This window comes from Callionymus lyra, chromosome 4, assembly GCF_982586985.1.
Source record: "Callionymus lyra chromosome 4, fCalLyr1.hap1.1, whole genome shotgun sequence".
NCBI lineage: Eukaryota > Metazoa > Chordata > Actinopteri > Syngnathiformes > Callionymidae > Callionymus > Callionymus lyra.
In genome coordinates, this window is record NC_141821.1 from 35054850 (window position 1) to 35071943 (window position 17094).

At 38.5% G+C, this 17094-nt stretch overlaps 1 protein-coding gene across 1 annotated transcript; it reads right to left on the bottom strand.

Annotated features, from left to right (window-relative positions):
* Window positions 1-1636: 1636 nt before the first annotated feature.
* Window positions 1637-16404, bottom strand: ppp1r14bb (protein phosphatase 1, regulatory (inhibitor) subunit 14Bb). The gene is made up of 4 exons (XM_087789986.1): window positions 15930-16404; window positions 3223-3306; window positions 2072-2104; window positions 1637-1850 (listed from the first exon to the last, which is right to left on the bottom strand). Exons 1-4 carry the CDS (start codon window positions 16131-16133, stop codon window positions 1782-1784), a joined length of 390 nt encoding a protein of 129 aa, XP_087646112.1. The 5' UTR covers window positions 16134-16404; the 3' UTR covers window positions 1637-1781.
* Between the last annotated feature and the right edge of the window lie 690 nt (window positions 16405-17094).

Here is a 17094-nt window from a genome sequence, read left to right on the forward strand (position 1 = left end):
CTAACAGTTACTATTTCGTTCGTGTCCATCCACCAACAGTAAAAACAAACTCTGCAGGAAGTCAAAAACCTGGATTGGCCCGCGATAACCTGGCTTTTGTTACCAAAAAAAGTGAGACTCAGAAGGCAGAGGTAATCAAACCAGTACTTTTTAAGTTGATTCTTGTTCACTACAAGGCCGGGCATTAAGAAGGTCGTCATAAAAACAGTATTCCAAGAACATCTAAAGATCAAGGCCTAAAAATTTCACACACACTTCTAAAAAAAAAACAAAAAAACATCAGAATCTCTCCCCAAACCCCCAAAATAAAACTTGTACAGAAGATGTGATGAAGTTCTGCTCACAGAAGAAAACATTATTTGGTTTCATGTGACGTAAATCATATCTAAGGCAACGTCTGTCATTAAAGTCGGAGGGGGGACCGAAGAGTTGACGATCGATAAGGTGTGAGGGTGTGTACATGCTCTGACACACAGCTGAAGGTTTGTTTCTGTTTCTATGGCTCCAACCAACTTCAACAAATCTGGGATTGAAACAGATGGCTCATTCGATGATTGACAGCAACAGCTGGAGAGCACACACGGTACAAACTCACACCTTGTTTTATAAATCCAGCTGTGCAGAAAGATGGACATGTCACCTTCCTTCTCACCACTAGATGATCACCGTACACTTGTGTTGGTGTTCAGCTGATCAGACTTTCTGATAATGTCATCGAAATCACTGCATTCTTGTGAATAACTTGAATTAATTGTTAATACTCTGATTGTCTGTTGACAACTGATTGAAAACATGTGCCGTCATTTCTTCATACATTCTGACACCATTTTTTTGGCTTTAAAATGTTCCAATCGATACGAGTGTGTGTCAATCTTTAAGCACAGCTGACGTTAGTGACCTCACACAGGTGAACAAAGTCAACCACTTTATCATAAAGTGTGACGGAATCAGTCTGATGCGACACACGGATAAGAAAGTGGAATGATTTTTTTAACAATACTATTATTGATAATAAAAAAAGAACAAGGCAGCTTTGTTTGGGTCCAAAATGTATCATTCAGGAAAATAAAAAAATAAACAGGAAACAGTCCTTCACCTACAAAATAACTTCCTGTTACAGAACAGCAGAATAGTGGCTGTGGCATGTTTTCCGAGCAACATGACGTATCAGTGGAGGCGGGCCACAGCGGCCGGCGCCTAAAAATGCACCAAGAGAACAAATCAAAACTCAAAAGATGGTCACTTGACTTCAATAATCTGATCATCTTCAAAAAATGAGTCAAAAGTATTTCCAACAACAAAAAAATCTAAAAAAAATGTGGTGACAAACAGACACAGTCCTTGAACGCACCACGGCATCATCTCATCCTCCAGGTTACTATAGGTAAGAAGCTCCGCCTCTGTGTGTCGTTTTTAATCAATAAAAACAGTAAAAAGAAAAATGTTACAGTCGCAGACGAAGTCAGGTGCCACCTGATTGGCTGCTTCATCCATCCAGTCGCTAATAAGGGATGGGATTTAAACTTTTCTCCATCGTGTTTGAGGTCGGAGAGAGAAGAGAGGAGCTGGTGAAGGAGAAGCAAGAAGCTGGTGGAGGGAGGGAGGAGTGTAGAGGAGAAGAGGAATGAGACAAGGAGAAAGCAGAGTCTATCCGTCTCCATGTGACCCGATTGTGGGTTTTTTTACCTTCCAAGGAAAATAAAGCAAAAGAATTTGAGTAGAGAGGGGAGTGGAAAGACATCGGGTGGAGGAAGAAGAGGATGAAGAGAAGGAAGAGGAGGTTATTTCTTCTGAGGGGTGGAGAGCTTCTGCATCCCTCTGATCTTGTCCAGCAGCTCTGAGATGAAGACCTGCAAAATGACATTATGAACCATGAGTAACTTTCCACTTCAATCTTAGCATTCATTTAACTTTTGTTTTCCCTTTTATCCTTGTGTTGTGTCTGGGTCAAGGTGACCCGGAAGCCCGAAAACAAATGTGTTTGTGGTTTCCTTTGTATTGACTTGACCCAGCGGTAACACAAGGGTTCACTGAAAATGTTTAACTGATGATTATCTGAATAACTTCTCACCTCGGTGGGTTTGAAACATTCCACCAGCAAATCCTGTGAATCAAAAAAAAAAGTTAAAAAAATGTATAGACAAGTTGTAGATTCACGTAGACACACAACACATTTCATTTTGTTGGTTACAGGAGTTACAACAACTTATTGAGGGGGGTCAAACTCAATGAAACAACTCAAAAAAACAAATATTTAACAGTCAAGGTCAGAGGCCGAATAAGTATTGTTAATTATATTTTTTTCCTGCTTCAACAAACAATCCTATATCTTAAATATTAAGTATGGATATTAAACAGTACCAATTCTTGAAAAATGCTTTTATAAATTACTTTATTTTATAGCTAATATAGTGCTTTTATAGTTTATATTTCCATAAAGTGCGTATTCATGCATTTTAAAGCATCAAAAGTCATGTGTTCTGTAAATTCTGCAACACCAGAGTCAAGTAATCGGACAAAACTACAAATAAATCTATGTTCCTAAAGTATCACTATATATTGTATTGTTGCCCCTGTATCATGATACCATCGTACAACCATTCTTGCTAAAATATATCCTAATATAGGACAAGATGAACATGAATCTGATTGGTTTAATAAAACAACATTGTTACGTAATTAAATCAGTATCCAAATAAATTGTTCCAAAGTCACCTTGAAAAGAAGCATGAGGCAAATACAAAGCACAAGCTTCTGCAACTTAAAGCCACTTAAACAGTGGACTTCAGTTTGTCATAAGTAGGAGGAAAGCTGCTGATTCTGATCCATGTCACTGATCATGTGTATGGAAGCCATCAGTGCCATCTGAATATTGATTTCATTTAAAATGTTAAAATCTTGAAATATATATTGGAATTAAAATATCAAACTCTATAAGTAAAGGCATTACTTTAGAAAATATATATGTATATATTTTAATTATCTTAAATTAACCTCCACCATTTCAATATATAAATGATTGAATCTTATTTTTTCAATTGAACCAATTCAAAATCAACCATTCAATATTCTGATGTTGCTCATAGAGAATACAAGTATATGTTTTTGCTGCGACTGCAGCTCGTCTTCTGTATATGAATACACACACATGCAGCAATGGAAAGTAGACGTAAACCATTAATCTTTGGAGGTTTCTGTGTCATGCATGCGTCTTTGTCTGACCTTGACTCTGGAAGCCCTCTCCACATCACTGGGCATGTCCAACAATTCATCCACGTCGATCTCCAGCTCAGGAATCGCTTCTTCCTACAAAAAAAACAAACAAAGAGAAGGATTTTAAATAAATAAGCCAGAGAAAACAGACTTTTCCAGCCACTAGGGGTCGGCAGACGGTTTTACTCTACAAGTATAAAATAATACTAATTGATTTTACTTTCAAATATTAGTTAAGTAAAATCCTATATAAATATTAAGGCAATATTTAAGGGGGAACTTTCCATTTAATTCTTTTTACATTAATTAACACAATCTATTTTGGGTTGTTTTTTTTAACACCTACCTTAAATACTTCCACTGCATAAACGCATGAATTAATTCACCCAGACACGGGTCACACAGATTTGTGCTGGTGACTTTCTACTCGGGGTAAAAAAAAAAAAGCCGTACACACAAAATCCAAATGTGTGTGAAGCAGACCAGACAGTCAGCAATAACACACACACACTCCTACGTTCATGTCAAATAATCTCACCCCTGAACTCCCCCCTGCTCAGCAGCAGCAGCTGCTTCTACACCTGCTGTGGTCCCAACACACACACACTTGCACACGCTCACACAAAAATGATAGCTTCATGGTGAGAGCCTCCTCTTGGGCTCATATGAGATTAAAGAATTATATCTCAAAAAAATAAGTTGTTTAGTAGGGCTATGAGTGTGTGTGTTAAGCTGCTGACATCAAGCCTGTCTGTCATATTAACCACACAAAAAACATCACTTAATATTTACTACTTTAAAAATAAGACTGCACCGAAAAAGGATGTTGTTGACCAAACAGTGGGTGTGTGTTTGCAAGAATCTGGCGATATGATATGGGTCACATTACAGTGTCTAAGATTTGATATATATTGAGATATAGTGCATTGAGGTGTGTGAGAAAAATCAACACTGCAAAAAAAAAAAATCGCATTATTACCACTGTATGGTATGTATTGTATCCCCAATGCATATGTATTTTCCCGATAAGCATCCCTAATTGTAATACTATAGGAACAAAGATATATTTGTGATATTGTCGAGTACTCGACTCTGGTGTTGCACAATATACAGACCACATGACTCTTGCAAAAGTTGTAATGTGTTAAAAAAAAGAAAATCAGCTTTAAAAGCTGCTGGAGTGACTGTAGCACCTCATCCTCAGTCATCGCCTGGATTACAGTATTATATTGTTCTTTAGGTGCGAAAAAAAAAAGTCAACAATTTTATTTTATACAAACTTTGTTGAAATAAATCATAAAACAGCTATGACTACAATAAAATGGTATCTTAAATATATAATGTCCAAACAGTTCCATTTAAAAAAAAATAGGTTGTTTTGAAAAAAATATTTCTATATAACATCGTTATATTAACATCGTCTTACACACCTAATAACAATAAACAGAGTAGCTGCTGCTGCACTGGACTGAAATGTGTGTGGGGGTGAGAAAGTATGAAACATTGTGGAGGAAAAATGAGAGGGGGGAGGAGAGGAGTGGAACAAGAGGAAAAAAAAGGAGATGTAGAGACGGGGGGATGAAACGAGACACAAAGAGTTATGATGTGGAAGTTTTGCGGTTGTGTGTGTGTGTGTCCATGTTATGACCAAGTATGTCTCAGTGTGTGTTATGTCTCCTTCTGTCTAATGGAATAAGTGTGTGTTTGAAATGAGTAAATTTGAGATTTTCGTTTGTGTTTTGTGTGAATCAGTGCAAGAACTGTGTGACTGCGCGCATGTGCCGTGTAAGTGTGTAACCAGAGGACCGCTGGAAGATAATGTGCATGGAAAGATCTCTGCCTGTCTTTGCCATTTGATCTGCTCATTGGCTTCAGCACACCAGTAGTACACACACACACACACAGGAACAAGAGCGAGTCACATGTATGTAGGTCACACAATCACCTGCCAACACTTTTCTCACACAATAGATGAGAGATCTGTATAAACTCAGTCACGTGTGTGTGTGTGTGTGAAGTGTGTGTAGTGTGCTGGTGTGTAAACAAACGTTACAAAAGTTTGCTTGACAAAGAGCCACCTTTGCATGCTGCCAGCCAAGCGGACACGCAACAGTTAAAATGGATGCCAGAAACAACAGCAGTGTCCAAGCTGAATAGGAAGTGATGGCGGGAGCCGGCAGGAAGCAGGAAGAAATGGCCGCGTGGCTCTGAACAATGACTCGGACCGCTTAAGTTTCACCGGTGTGTGTCTTGAATGAAGCCACTCAACAGTTACGTGATCGTTCGTATGACCCAGATTGTTATTATTCCAAGTGAAATTGTAACTTTTTGTCATCGTAATGACACAATAGGTCAGACATCGTTTGCTAGAGTCATGTATATCACACAAGTAACACAGGAAGTGTAACCATTTCATTCTCCCCTCCTGAGGGCTGCTTGACCGGCAGAAGGTACAAAGTGTGTGATGCTCAGAATGTTGGGTTATTTTTACACACACACACACATATGCACACACAACTTGAGTGCAGTCCATTAAGGTTTATTTCTGTCTCCATAAAGGCAGTATGCACTGATATATACTGCAGGATTTGGGGCTCTCACAGTCCAGAGATGTCCATTAGAAATGTAAGAAAAAAGGCTTTTTATGCTTGTAGCAACATTTTTACGACAAAGCGATAAAGCAACAGAAATCACAACTCGGTTCTCGACTCGGCAAGAGCCCAAACGGGACAAAAATGAGTCTGCAGGTAGTGAGGATTGATGATGATAGAAGTGTCACTGTAAAAAAATGTAAAAGCAAAATTATTGTAACAATAAAGAGTCTTAACCATAGGGGTGTATGAAAATATCAATACACCTAAATATTGCTGTATTTATTTTTACAATACCGTATTGATAAACTATAGGAGCAACAAAATCCCGCAAGAACTTGGTGATTACTGAAGAAGAGAGGATACAGTCGACTCCAGTAGCTTTTAAAGACGATGTTTGGAAATATTTTCGTTTCAAAACAGATGAAAGAAGTTACGACTTTATCAAGAGTCATGTGGTCTGTAAATTCTCAAGTACTCCATTTGTAATGTAATTGTTTGTAACTACAAATACACACGTCTATGGATCATAAAGTATATTTTCTAAATATCCATTTAGGTCAATGTGCTTACATTAAAGTTAGAAACCAAAACATTGGAACTGAAGTTAAATAGAGAGGTTCAAGTAAATCAATCTCCCCTCTTAATCTGGTTATTCATACGGTCTTAGTCCAGAAGAGTCTTTTCTCAGAAGAGTCGTCGTATTCGACCTCAGTCTGGTTATTTGTGTCCATGTAAACACAGCCAGAGAGAATTCCCCGTCAGATAACCCTGCTGATCTGAGGTGAAAGGTCAGAGTAAGACCAGCCATTCACCTTCTCACTTCCTATGACATCATAATCACATGGAATGCTTCATCGTGTTGCTAAACCTAAAGAAGAGTTGGTTGAACAAGATTTCAAATGGATCTTTACAAATAAGAACTCGTGAAAAGGTTGGTGGATAATAAAAACTCAGCAGATGCGTGCAAGCAAACACAGTAGGTGAGAAGGTATACAATTATGAGTCAGTGTGTACCATTACACAAATGACATATACAGGAAGCAGCAAGGCTTTCAACAAGATGCCCGTGTGTGTAATTAAGATAAGTAAGAGGCTGCTGCCGCACACACACACACACACAACTGTGAGTGTGTTAAATCAACAATCAATACAATGTTTTCATCTGGACATTGAGGGCCTTTCAATCAGCTGAGTGAACTTCCTCTTCAGAAAAGCTGAAACCTTTTTTTAGATGTCAATGATGTTATGTAGTTGCATAAAACCTGGGCAGGTTAAATAATAATTATCGAGTCATCATTCTTGCATAGCTTCGATCGGTACAGTAACCATCAGCTCCTTTTATTGCTAAACCTCCTATATTTAGTTCTGCATGGTCAACTGGAAAAACAACTCACGCGTTTTTACTTTATTGGAGCAGCAGTTCCACTTCATCAATGTCAAAACCTTGTACAAATTTCTTTTTTTTGCTGGACATGAAATAATTCCATGAGCGCAGCACTACAGTTGTATCCGGATCCCCCGGAATGGAAGTAAACCAGAACCATCAGAATATTGGGGATAATTTAACATTACAAATGTTGAAACTTTTACACATTTTATTGAAATGTTCCTTTAAGCATCTTATTATTTTTTATCATTTAATAATTCATATATTGGAAGAATATATATATATATATATATATATATATATATTCATATATATATATATCATGTAACGGATGTTTACCTTCCTAAAGTTTTCTAGCAATTCCATGTCTTTGGTTTGGTTGGAGCATTTTTTTCTCTCTTCCATTTTATAATATCTGCTTGAACAACATGGCTTCTTGTCTTTATTTATGAAGGGTTTCTGTCAACATTAAAAAAATATATATCACCATCCTTTTCTTCATCATAAGAGATGTTTGGAATATTAATCTTGTGAATATTGCTTCGATCCCTCGTCATTAGGGACTCACCCATCTAGGTTCTAGAAGAACACGCCACTTTGACCATGATAAAAATAAATCTAGAGTTTACAATTAAATCTTAAACAAACGCCGTGACAAATCAACGGTTCATTCATCCATAACTTTAATGATCCGCAGGAGTGTGAAAAGCCCTCTCACGGCGTGAGTGACAGCAGAGATTAGCAGCAGATTAAAAAAAGAAAGCACACCAACGAATTAAAGCAGATTACCATTAGGTCACACTTAGGTACATTTTTATCTTCTAAAAGATTAATCATAATCTTTGACTTGAGACCTGTGGTCTGGTTTGAATAGTAAACAACTCAAGAACTTTAATACAACTCCAGAAATAAAAATTAATTTAAAAAAGTGAGGAAATAAAAATGTAACTATAAATTGTTGTTTTTTATGAGACTGTATTAAAATTCATAGGTAAAATATGTTTCAAAATGTTGATGATTTAAAAATCGTATTTTATTATTTACGAAAGCTCTTTTTCTGGTTTATAATACAATGAAGTGTGTATAAAATAAAAATATACATTTATGGTGTTTGTTTATTTTTGTGTTTCAGTTACATCCTCCACAGCTAAAGGTACAATATTATCCCACGAGATCCCGGCGATGAATGAGGACGAGAGGATACAGTGGACCCAGGATATAGTAGCTTTAAAAGCTGATGTTTGGACATGTTTTTGTTTCAAAACACATGAAAACAATTAGGACCTCATCAAGAGTCATGTGGTCTGTAAATTCTGCAACACCCGAGTCAAGTACTCGACAATATAAATATATCTTTGTTCCTACAGTATTGCCCCAGTATCTTGAAACACATTGTTAATTCTTGCTAGTACACAGACAATGACATCTGACCGTAACACACACAAGTGTGAAATTTACGCTTTTCTCACGTTTTTTCCACAATTTTTTCCATATGAAGCATCAGTAGCAAATCAAGGCCTTTTTTGGTGAAATTCTACTCATGACAGAAATACTGACTTTCTTTAATTACAGCACATGAGAATCAGTTTATACAACACATTTCTAAAACATAAATATAATCTGTATGGAATTACTACAAAAGTATTTCTCTACTAAAAGTCATCGGAATAGCAGTGCAGCCGCTTCAAACCTAAAATGTATATTCCCGCTTCCATGATAGTAGAAGTTCTCGTACTTCCTGTAGCAAAAATTCCTGCCCCTGACTCACATCCCACTTTCTCACTCCCTGGCTCCGCCCACTCACTCTTCACTTCCTGCCCATGTGACTCACGCATCAAGAACCATCTTCCTCTGGATTTATAAACACGAAGCACTCAGCAGTTCAGAATTCACACCGACGGTGTGTCTTTTTCTCACCGACTTACAAACACACATGGAAGCCATTAACACAGTGTGTCTATGTGTGTGTCTGTGTGTAAGAGGACGACAACAAAGAGATGCTGTTACTCAGCAGGACTGAAAGACTCCAGTGTGCGTCTATAAACACACACGTACACACACACACATGAGGGCTTTTAGCGATTAGTATTCAGACAGAAGTGGAAGCTTTAAACACATGGTGTGTCATTTGTGTGTGTCCACAGTTACAGTCTTCACTCGTCACCACAACACACTTCAGTGAAGGCTGCAGCACCGTTCCAATCCCAGGCCCGTTTACAGTGAGAATAGAATGTTAACAAGCTTGTTAATCGTTTGTTGTGGTCCATCTTTTCCTCCACTGGTTGTGTTGAAATGTAGAGGCAATCAAATCTATATAACCCATACAAAGCTGCGTACTCCACATGGCAAGCAATGGAATGGAGTTGGACAAGCAGATGAGAGGAAAATTTGTTTCATTTCTAAAAATACCAGTGAACAAGGGAAAGCACAAGATCAGCTCTATTGTTTCAGAGTCTCTTTCTTCCTTTATCACCATTCATTTCATCAACCACTCTCCCAGTGTGTGTGTGTGTGTCCACGTTGGCCCTTTGAGCTCCACCCACGCCTCCACATGCTGGTTCTGTTAACTGTCAAACTGCTGGTCAGATAAACAGTGCATGTAAGGATGATGAAGACATGATAATGGTGACATGTTAGATAGATAGATAGATACTTTATTTATCTCAATGAGAAATTCACGGTTCAGCAGCTCCAGTTTCAAGATAGAAACAAAGAGGCATGCAAGTTTATGTACAGTCTAAATATGAACTGAAACATATGTATAAAAAGGAAAAAAGAAAAAATATATATAAAGAAGTTAAAAAGAATGAGATGAACATGTACATCTGTGCTTGCGTGTGTGTGTCATGTATGATGCAGTATGTTGTGATGTCTAACACTATCTGGGGCCAACATGTTTTAAAAGTGTAAGTCGCCGGCTTAACAACATGTACTGTACATCTACCAAACAGGAAGTATGAGTCCGATTTTTAATTTATCCTAATTACCATGTTTTTTCTCCTCCTCGCTTTGCTCCCATTGTTGACATTTATAATCGCTGTCTCTCATCCTAAACACTGACACCTATATAGGACACGACATCAACATTAATCTACGTTTATTCTAAGACAACCATCAGGCAGGCCACATAAAATGACTTGGCAGGCCAGATTTAGCCCTTGAGTTTGCCTTGAATCAATGTGCATTACCATTCTGGGCACTAATACTACCATGGGTAATATTATAATAACTACCATGTCTTTTACTCAGCTATGACAGCTCCAATAATATCTTTACAAATTATCAATTTAAAACAGGTGCCATCATAAATAGCAGTCCATTAGTAACCATCCATTAAAAACGGCAGGAAATCGGAATAAAGTGTGATATGGATATCAATATCCTGAATTGCTATACCAATATTATTACAACAGTATTCTATCAGTCACCTAAAAGGTCTGCATGAAACATGAGAAAAAATGTATTTTAAGAAATTAAACAGTCATTAAGATCATTCATTTGCATTTTACACATTGATTGGTTCAACATTCAGTTTTTTACCTTAATCTAACCTTTAAACTTAAAATGAAAAAATTAACTATTTGCTTTCTAGGTTAATACACAAAAATCAAAGATCTAGCCATACCCATATAAAGCCAAATTGGCCAAAGTGCAAAATTGACAAATCCTTGATTTATACATTAAATCATTTGAAATTATCGCACATGATTTCTAGCTAATATTGTGATAAAAAAAAAGAAGACATTTTCAATATACACCTTACAGCCCTACGAACAACAAAAGTTTAACTAATTATAAATAAAGCATGATGACAATCACCACCTTTTATATCTTCTCTAGCAACACATCCAAACAACAACAATTATTTTCTTTTCTTTCACCTAAACATGCAGCCGCGCGCAGGAACGAGTACTGTAGGGGAGTTCCGTGGATTTGGATAAGGAAAACGATGCGATGTTTCCTTTTGGTTATTTTAGCGCTTTAGTGCCGACATAAACAGAGAAAAATATCAATTATAACGCTCAGTTTCGCGGGAAACCGATGCAAGTCCTGCAAAACTGAGGAGCCGCCGGCGCGTCACGATATTGCCAAATCAATAATAAATCCACCTCCTTGTACACGCACACATAACAATTTATAAATGACCCTATGCTAACAACTTAGCTTATTAGCATACAGCGAAGACGGACAGGTTTACACTCGTTTGGAAGTTCCGCGTTCTTATAGGGAAAAAACTGAGACGAGATGAAAGTACTAACAATATGTTGCTTTAACAAAGGGGGTTGAAAAATATGAGCGGCTACTGATCACTCGTGTTTGAGTAGCTCATAAGTTAGCATTACTTCCGTGTACATACTGAACCGGGCAAAGTCAGTGCGCCTGCCAGACACGTTGCCATAGCAACCGAGCCTAGCCAGCTGCACCGCACAGCTCACAGATAGACCGAGACGTAAACGACAACGAGACATAGAAGTACAACTTTACAGAACGTGACACTGATTGGTCGAAGTGCGCATGTAAGGTCGCGCCTCATTGGTTAAAGTGCACCTTTAAGAAATGCATGATTTATACAGTAAAAAATGATAAAATATCGCAAATGTTTTTCATATGTCCAATATTGCGATATCGATCTTTTTCCATATATCGTGCAGCAAAAAACAATATATCAATATACTGTAAATATATAAATTGTTTTTTTGTCTTTGCCGCCATAAAACTGATATACTGAAATACTATCATATCACTTATTCTACTAATACATTAGTAACAACTATAACTCCCCATACTTCTGCCATCAATGGCTGCACAAATGCTTCTGTCACTTTAAGAGGGAGCAGGAATTGGAAAGGATTTGGGAATGACAGATGACTACAAACGGGCCACGTGGCCACGGAATTCCGATCCAAAATCGCCCCTGGGCAACCACAAGTGCGGGACATAATGATGGCGGATGTCTGAAGAGCGTGATAGAGGGAAGATCGCAGCTGAAGAAAGATGGATGATGGTAGAAAAAAATACTAGACACAGCACAGAGGAGACAAAGGAGGAAAAGCCCACGTGTCAGGAAGCTGGATTCTCCAAACATCCTCTTCCTCTCCAGAATCTGTGTTTAATCGCTTTAAATCTTATTTCAACGGCCTCCACCAACTGTCAATCAAAGCCCTTTGTCTGGGTGGTTGTTCCAGCAGGATGCTGAGCCAGCATAATGATCATCATTAGTGGAGCACGGAGGCTCATTAACCCTTTTAATTCACAGCTGTGGTCATGTTTTACATCTTTACGCCAACATCCACACAAAAGTGAGACCCAGTCATGACGAGCATTTGTAAGAAGCCCCGTTTCCTTTTGTGTTTTTTGTAAAATATGGTGCTTTGAATCGACCCAGCAAGTCAGGGGCTTGTCCATGTAGTTGAAAATGAAAACCAAACCTTAAGTTTTTTTTTATAGAACACGCTTCTCCATCTTTTGGGTGCTTCATACAGGGGTTTAATTATTCCTCCAACATCCTCAATAAAAACCTTCTATGCTTATAAAGTCATAATTATCCCACTTCTGACACCAATATGTCATACAAATTAAAATATTTATTTTCACCTGGCCAGATGTAGTGAGGACAATCGCTGACAAGAAGACCTTTGGTGTGAAAGATGTCAGGGCTCAGGACCAGAGACTCATGGTCATAAATACACACAAAGAAGCCTTGCAGCCAGTTGGGATGACTAGTCACATTTCTTCCAACCACACAAAAGTAACCTTCAAATGGCTCACAACACACGTTACAAATGGCCTCACTCGCACCCGCTTTTTGTTGCGTTTCCATCAGCACTATACGTCGTAGCAGATACCATTTTTAGAAACTGATCTGCTCTGGTTCCAAGCAAGCCGAGCAGGTACCATAAATGTGAGGTCGACCAACTGCTGGCCACTGATTGGTCAGAGAGTGACGTCACTGAAGGGTCATTCGCGTGACTAGCAACACAACCTGACATTTAGACATGTATGGATTTTTTTCTTTCAATGCTTTCAAATTAAATTTAGCATAGTTGGGGTTATATTTCAATGAATTGTGGATACAATAACGATGTGTTTTATGTACAAATAGCATTTGTGTTAATATATGCTTGTAATAACAGTATTACAATATATTTTATTGTTAGCACTGTATCGTGATGCATGCAGTATTGCCAGACTTCTGCAAAAAAAAAACAAAAAAAAAAACAACACTTGTAATTGCCTCCAATTGTCAAGGCGCTATGACATGATGACACAGCGGTTAGCGCGATCGTCTCACATCAAAGAGGTTGCTGGTTGGCTTCCAGGTCAGGAGGGAGTCAACTTGTGACCTTTCTGTGTGGAGTATGTATGTTCTCCCCGTGTTGCGTTGGTTTCCTCCCACAGTCCAACAACATAGAGATGGTTGATTGGGGAAATCGTCCATAGGTATGAGTGTGTGTGTGAATGCTTGTCTGTCTTCATGTGCTGGCGTCCTGTCCAGGGTGTCCCCTGCCTCTCGTCTGATGAAACTGGTACAGGCTCCAGAAATTGAATGAATTTATTAACTTTAGCAACAATTTGAATAAATAATTTTTTTAAAAGCAAAGAGTGAAAGTTGTTAACCAAATACGGGGAGAATGAAATCCAAAGTAAGAATATTCATGTAGAACTCTTTCACACACTTATTAGTGCATTTCCTGCCAAAGAGCATTATTTCCAGTAATCCTCTCATTGTATCATGATGCAAGTTAACTGGGATTTTAAAATGTTCTGCATCAAAGTTTCCTGATCACCATTCTCTCATCTCATCACTTATCCATGTTTCTCTGTTTGTCTTTTCCCTAACTGCTATTCAGGGACCATGAGACATGAGTCTGGATTTATGAAGGTTTCTGCCTGACTGTGACAGCAGTTTCTATCAATTGCCAAATCTCTTGGTGGCAGTAAGAAGTTAAGATTTTAAAATAGACATCTTAACTTCCGTGTTTACTTCACTCCAGACTCCTGCTACTACCATAAGTCTTTCCCACATGGAAGTCCACTAACCTTTAAGTCTTTGTGCTGGTCATGCTTGGAATAGGAAGTGGGTCGGTAGCGGCTCAGGACGGTGGACAAGAGCCCTGAGATTAAGCACCTGCAACAGGTTACATGTGAAAGCTGCAGTGCTTTCGCACGAACCGTTATCATCGCCACTGTGATGACATCACAGATGAAAAAGCATGGTACCATCACAAGGACAGACCCAGATCAACCAGCTTGCCTGCAAGTTTCTATGGAGTTCTAGCAGCAAAACCTCTATTTAAAATGGTTTCAATAATAATTACAAACCAAAAGTACCATAAAAAGAACAAGTACAATGTAGATGCTCTGAGGGCCATATTATCTACTGCGAGTGTTGTAAGGGGCCAATGGAAAGAAGGGATGAATTAAAGAAGCTTTAATATCATGGGAAAACTAAACATTAGCTTAAGATGTCATTTGATGGCATGTTCTATCATTTAATTGAAAGAAAACATTTTTTATTTAATATCTTACCTTACAACAACAAACATTAAACAAAACACATAAAGCTGAATAAGGTTAAGTTGACATTGTTAATGTTTGATTTTAACTTTTCATTTCGAAATATAACATTTGAAGACAATTGTGTTGATTTCAGTGTGTCTTAAATAAATATTGGACCTCTATTGTACTCATCAGTAAGTGTCTGTTTGTACAAAACTATTTTCACTGAAATATTTACATTAGAAAATGATCTTAAGATACTGAAAACCATATTCTGGAGATTAAATCTTGTTAACCATAACCCCACCCTCTCTGTTGTGAGTGGTCAAACATATAGGTTTGTCACCACACCTCATGAATACCAGTAGTCTCTGACTCCAAGGAACTTGTTGTATAAACAGTTGGGGGATGAGTGAGCTTGCTCTCACAACCTATTGTTCGCTGAGATTTCAGACGGGGGAAGAACTAAAGTAATAACAAAACATAGTCATGATGAGAGACTTGCATCTTGAAAAGGAAGACTTGAGACATTGTATTTCAAACATGCGAGTCAGGAGACTTGGTTTTTCACATCACATGTTTTTTAAAATATGCCCCCAAAAGTAAAATGTAAGAGTAAAAAAAAGTGAATTAATGAATGTAATGAGGAAATTGTTAGCCATCAAAAACATTTATATGTGATGTTGTTTATTGTATTAAATTTTAGGGTACAGTCAGAAGGCCTGATGTGGCCACACTTTACCCGTACCTTTAACTGTAGCATAATAAATACAGATCGGTGGTTTAACTCACAAAGAAGCCTCTTTGTTCTACCATTGACCCCAAAGTTTCCCCTAATTCCAGCAAGTTTATCGAGGAAGGAGAGGGAGTAGATAAGGGGGCAGGGAGTAGATAATAGTGTAGGCGGGGGTGAGAGGTCAACACGAGGTTGTAAAAATAATAGATTTCAAAGGATTAACCTTCATTTCCATTATATAATGAAGTTTAACACCTACAGGTGAGTCGCGCCAGTCACAGCGGGTCACCGTCTCACCCATTATGTAATGCTAATAAAGTGGGCGGAGCTGATCCAAGAACAGTTTGAGAGATGATGCTATATTCAATGTTGCTCTGTGTGGCAACATATGCTGAGCGAGTGCGGCTCAGGCCGAGGCCGCCTCCCGGGCACCTCTCCCCGGGTGGCGGTGTCACTCAGCTCCGGTCATCCATCCAGTCAATGAGAATGAGAGTCTTACCTCGCAGTCGTACAGGTCCGTCAGCTGCTCGATGATCCACTCCTCCAGGTTCAGTCTCTTCCGCAGCTCCTTGCGGTCGTATTTCACGGTGACGCGTCCCTGCTTCCGCACCGGCGTCTCGGGCTCCTCCGCGCTGCCGCCGGCCGGCGTCTGGAAGTAGACCCGCGGCTGAGGACTGGTCTCCGGGCTCGTCACAGCCGCCATGCTCGCTTTCCCTTGAAAAATAAATTAAAATAAACCTGCTCTTTTCGCGATGCAGTAGAGGCCCGACAAATGTTGCAGACAACAGGGGGTCCAGACGGCGACTCTCGCTATGCAGTGAACCCGGTTTAAAGAGTCTTTTTCCGGCGTGAAAAGTCTGCTGGTATCGGAGCCTCGGAGCTCAACTCTTCATCCACAAAGAAACGTCTCTTCTTCACGCGTCTGCGTGCGCGCTCACGAGGAAGCGGTGGCGCTCCTGGAAAAGAAAAGTCATGTTTTTTCTAACTCCCCCTTCTCCTCCCACACGACCCTCCCTCCCCTATTTACTCATGTCCCCCTCCTTTGATGTCACATTAGTTTGAATAGTTTTGAAGTAACAAAGTCATTGGATTCTTGTGCGTTTATTTTCTCACATTTTAAATTGAAGATTGTTTAACTTAAAAGTCAACTAACACTCTTATTATAATGATTGTTTTTATTGAAAGTAGTTATAGTAGAATCAGTAGTCGTCGTATGTTTACATATTGAGTGATTATTAATTCTCATTTATTTATTAACATGCTATTTTATGGTAATGTTAGTTTATGAAACCCTTTTTATTTCATTTTTATATTCAGTAATGCCACCACAACAATTTCCAGTGTTTTGTTTATAACGCTGACAATAAAAGTTTTCTGATTCTGATATTTGAACTTGAGATGACCAGCTGACCTCAGTTGACCATGATGACATTACCTAATGTTGAAACTCCCTGAATACATGAAGTCAACTTTTTAGTTCATACATCGTTTTGCATGAAAGCACTAGTTTGCCTCGAGGTTACAACTGAATCCTAGAGTGTCTGAAAAGTGCTCTGACTGGTTCACAACCATGACAATCTTTAACAGTTCAATCATCTTCAGAAGCTCCAGTTGAGACAATAATAGAAAAATAGATACAGCTTAAAATCATTGTATTAATATTG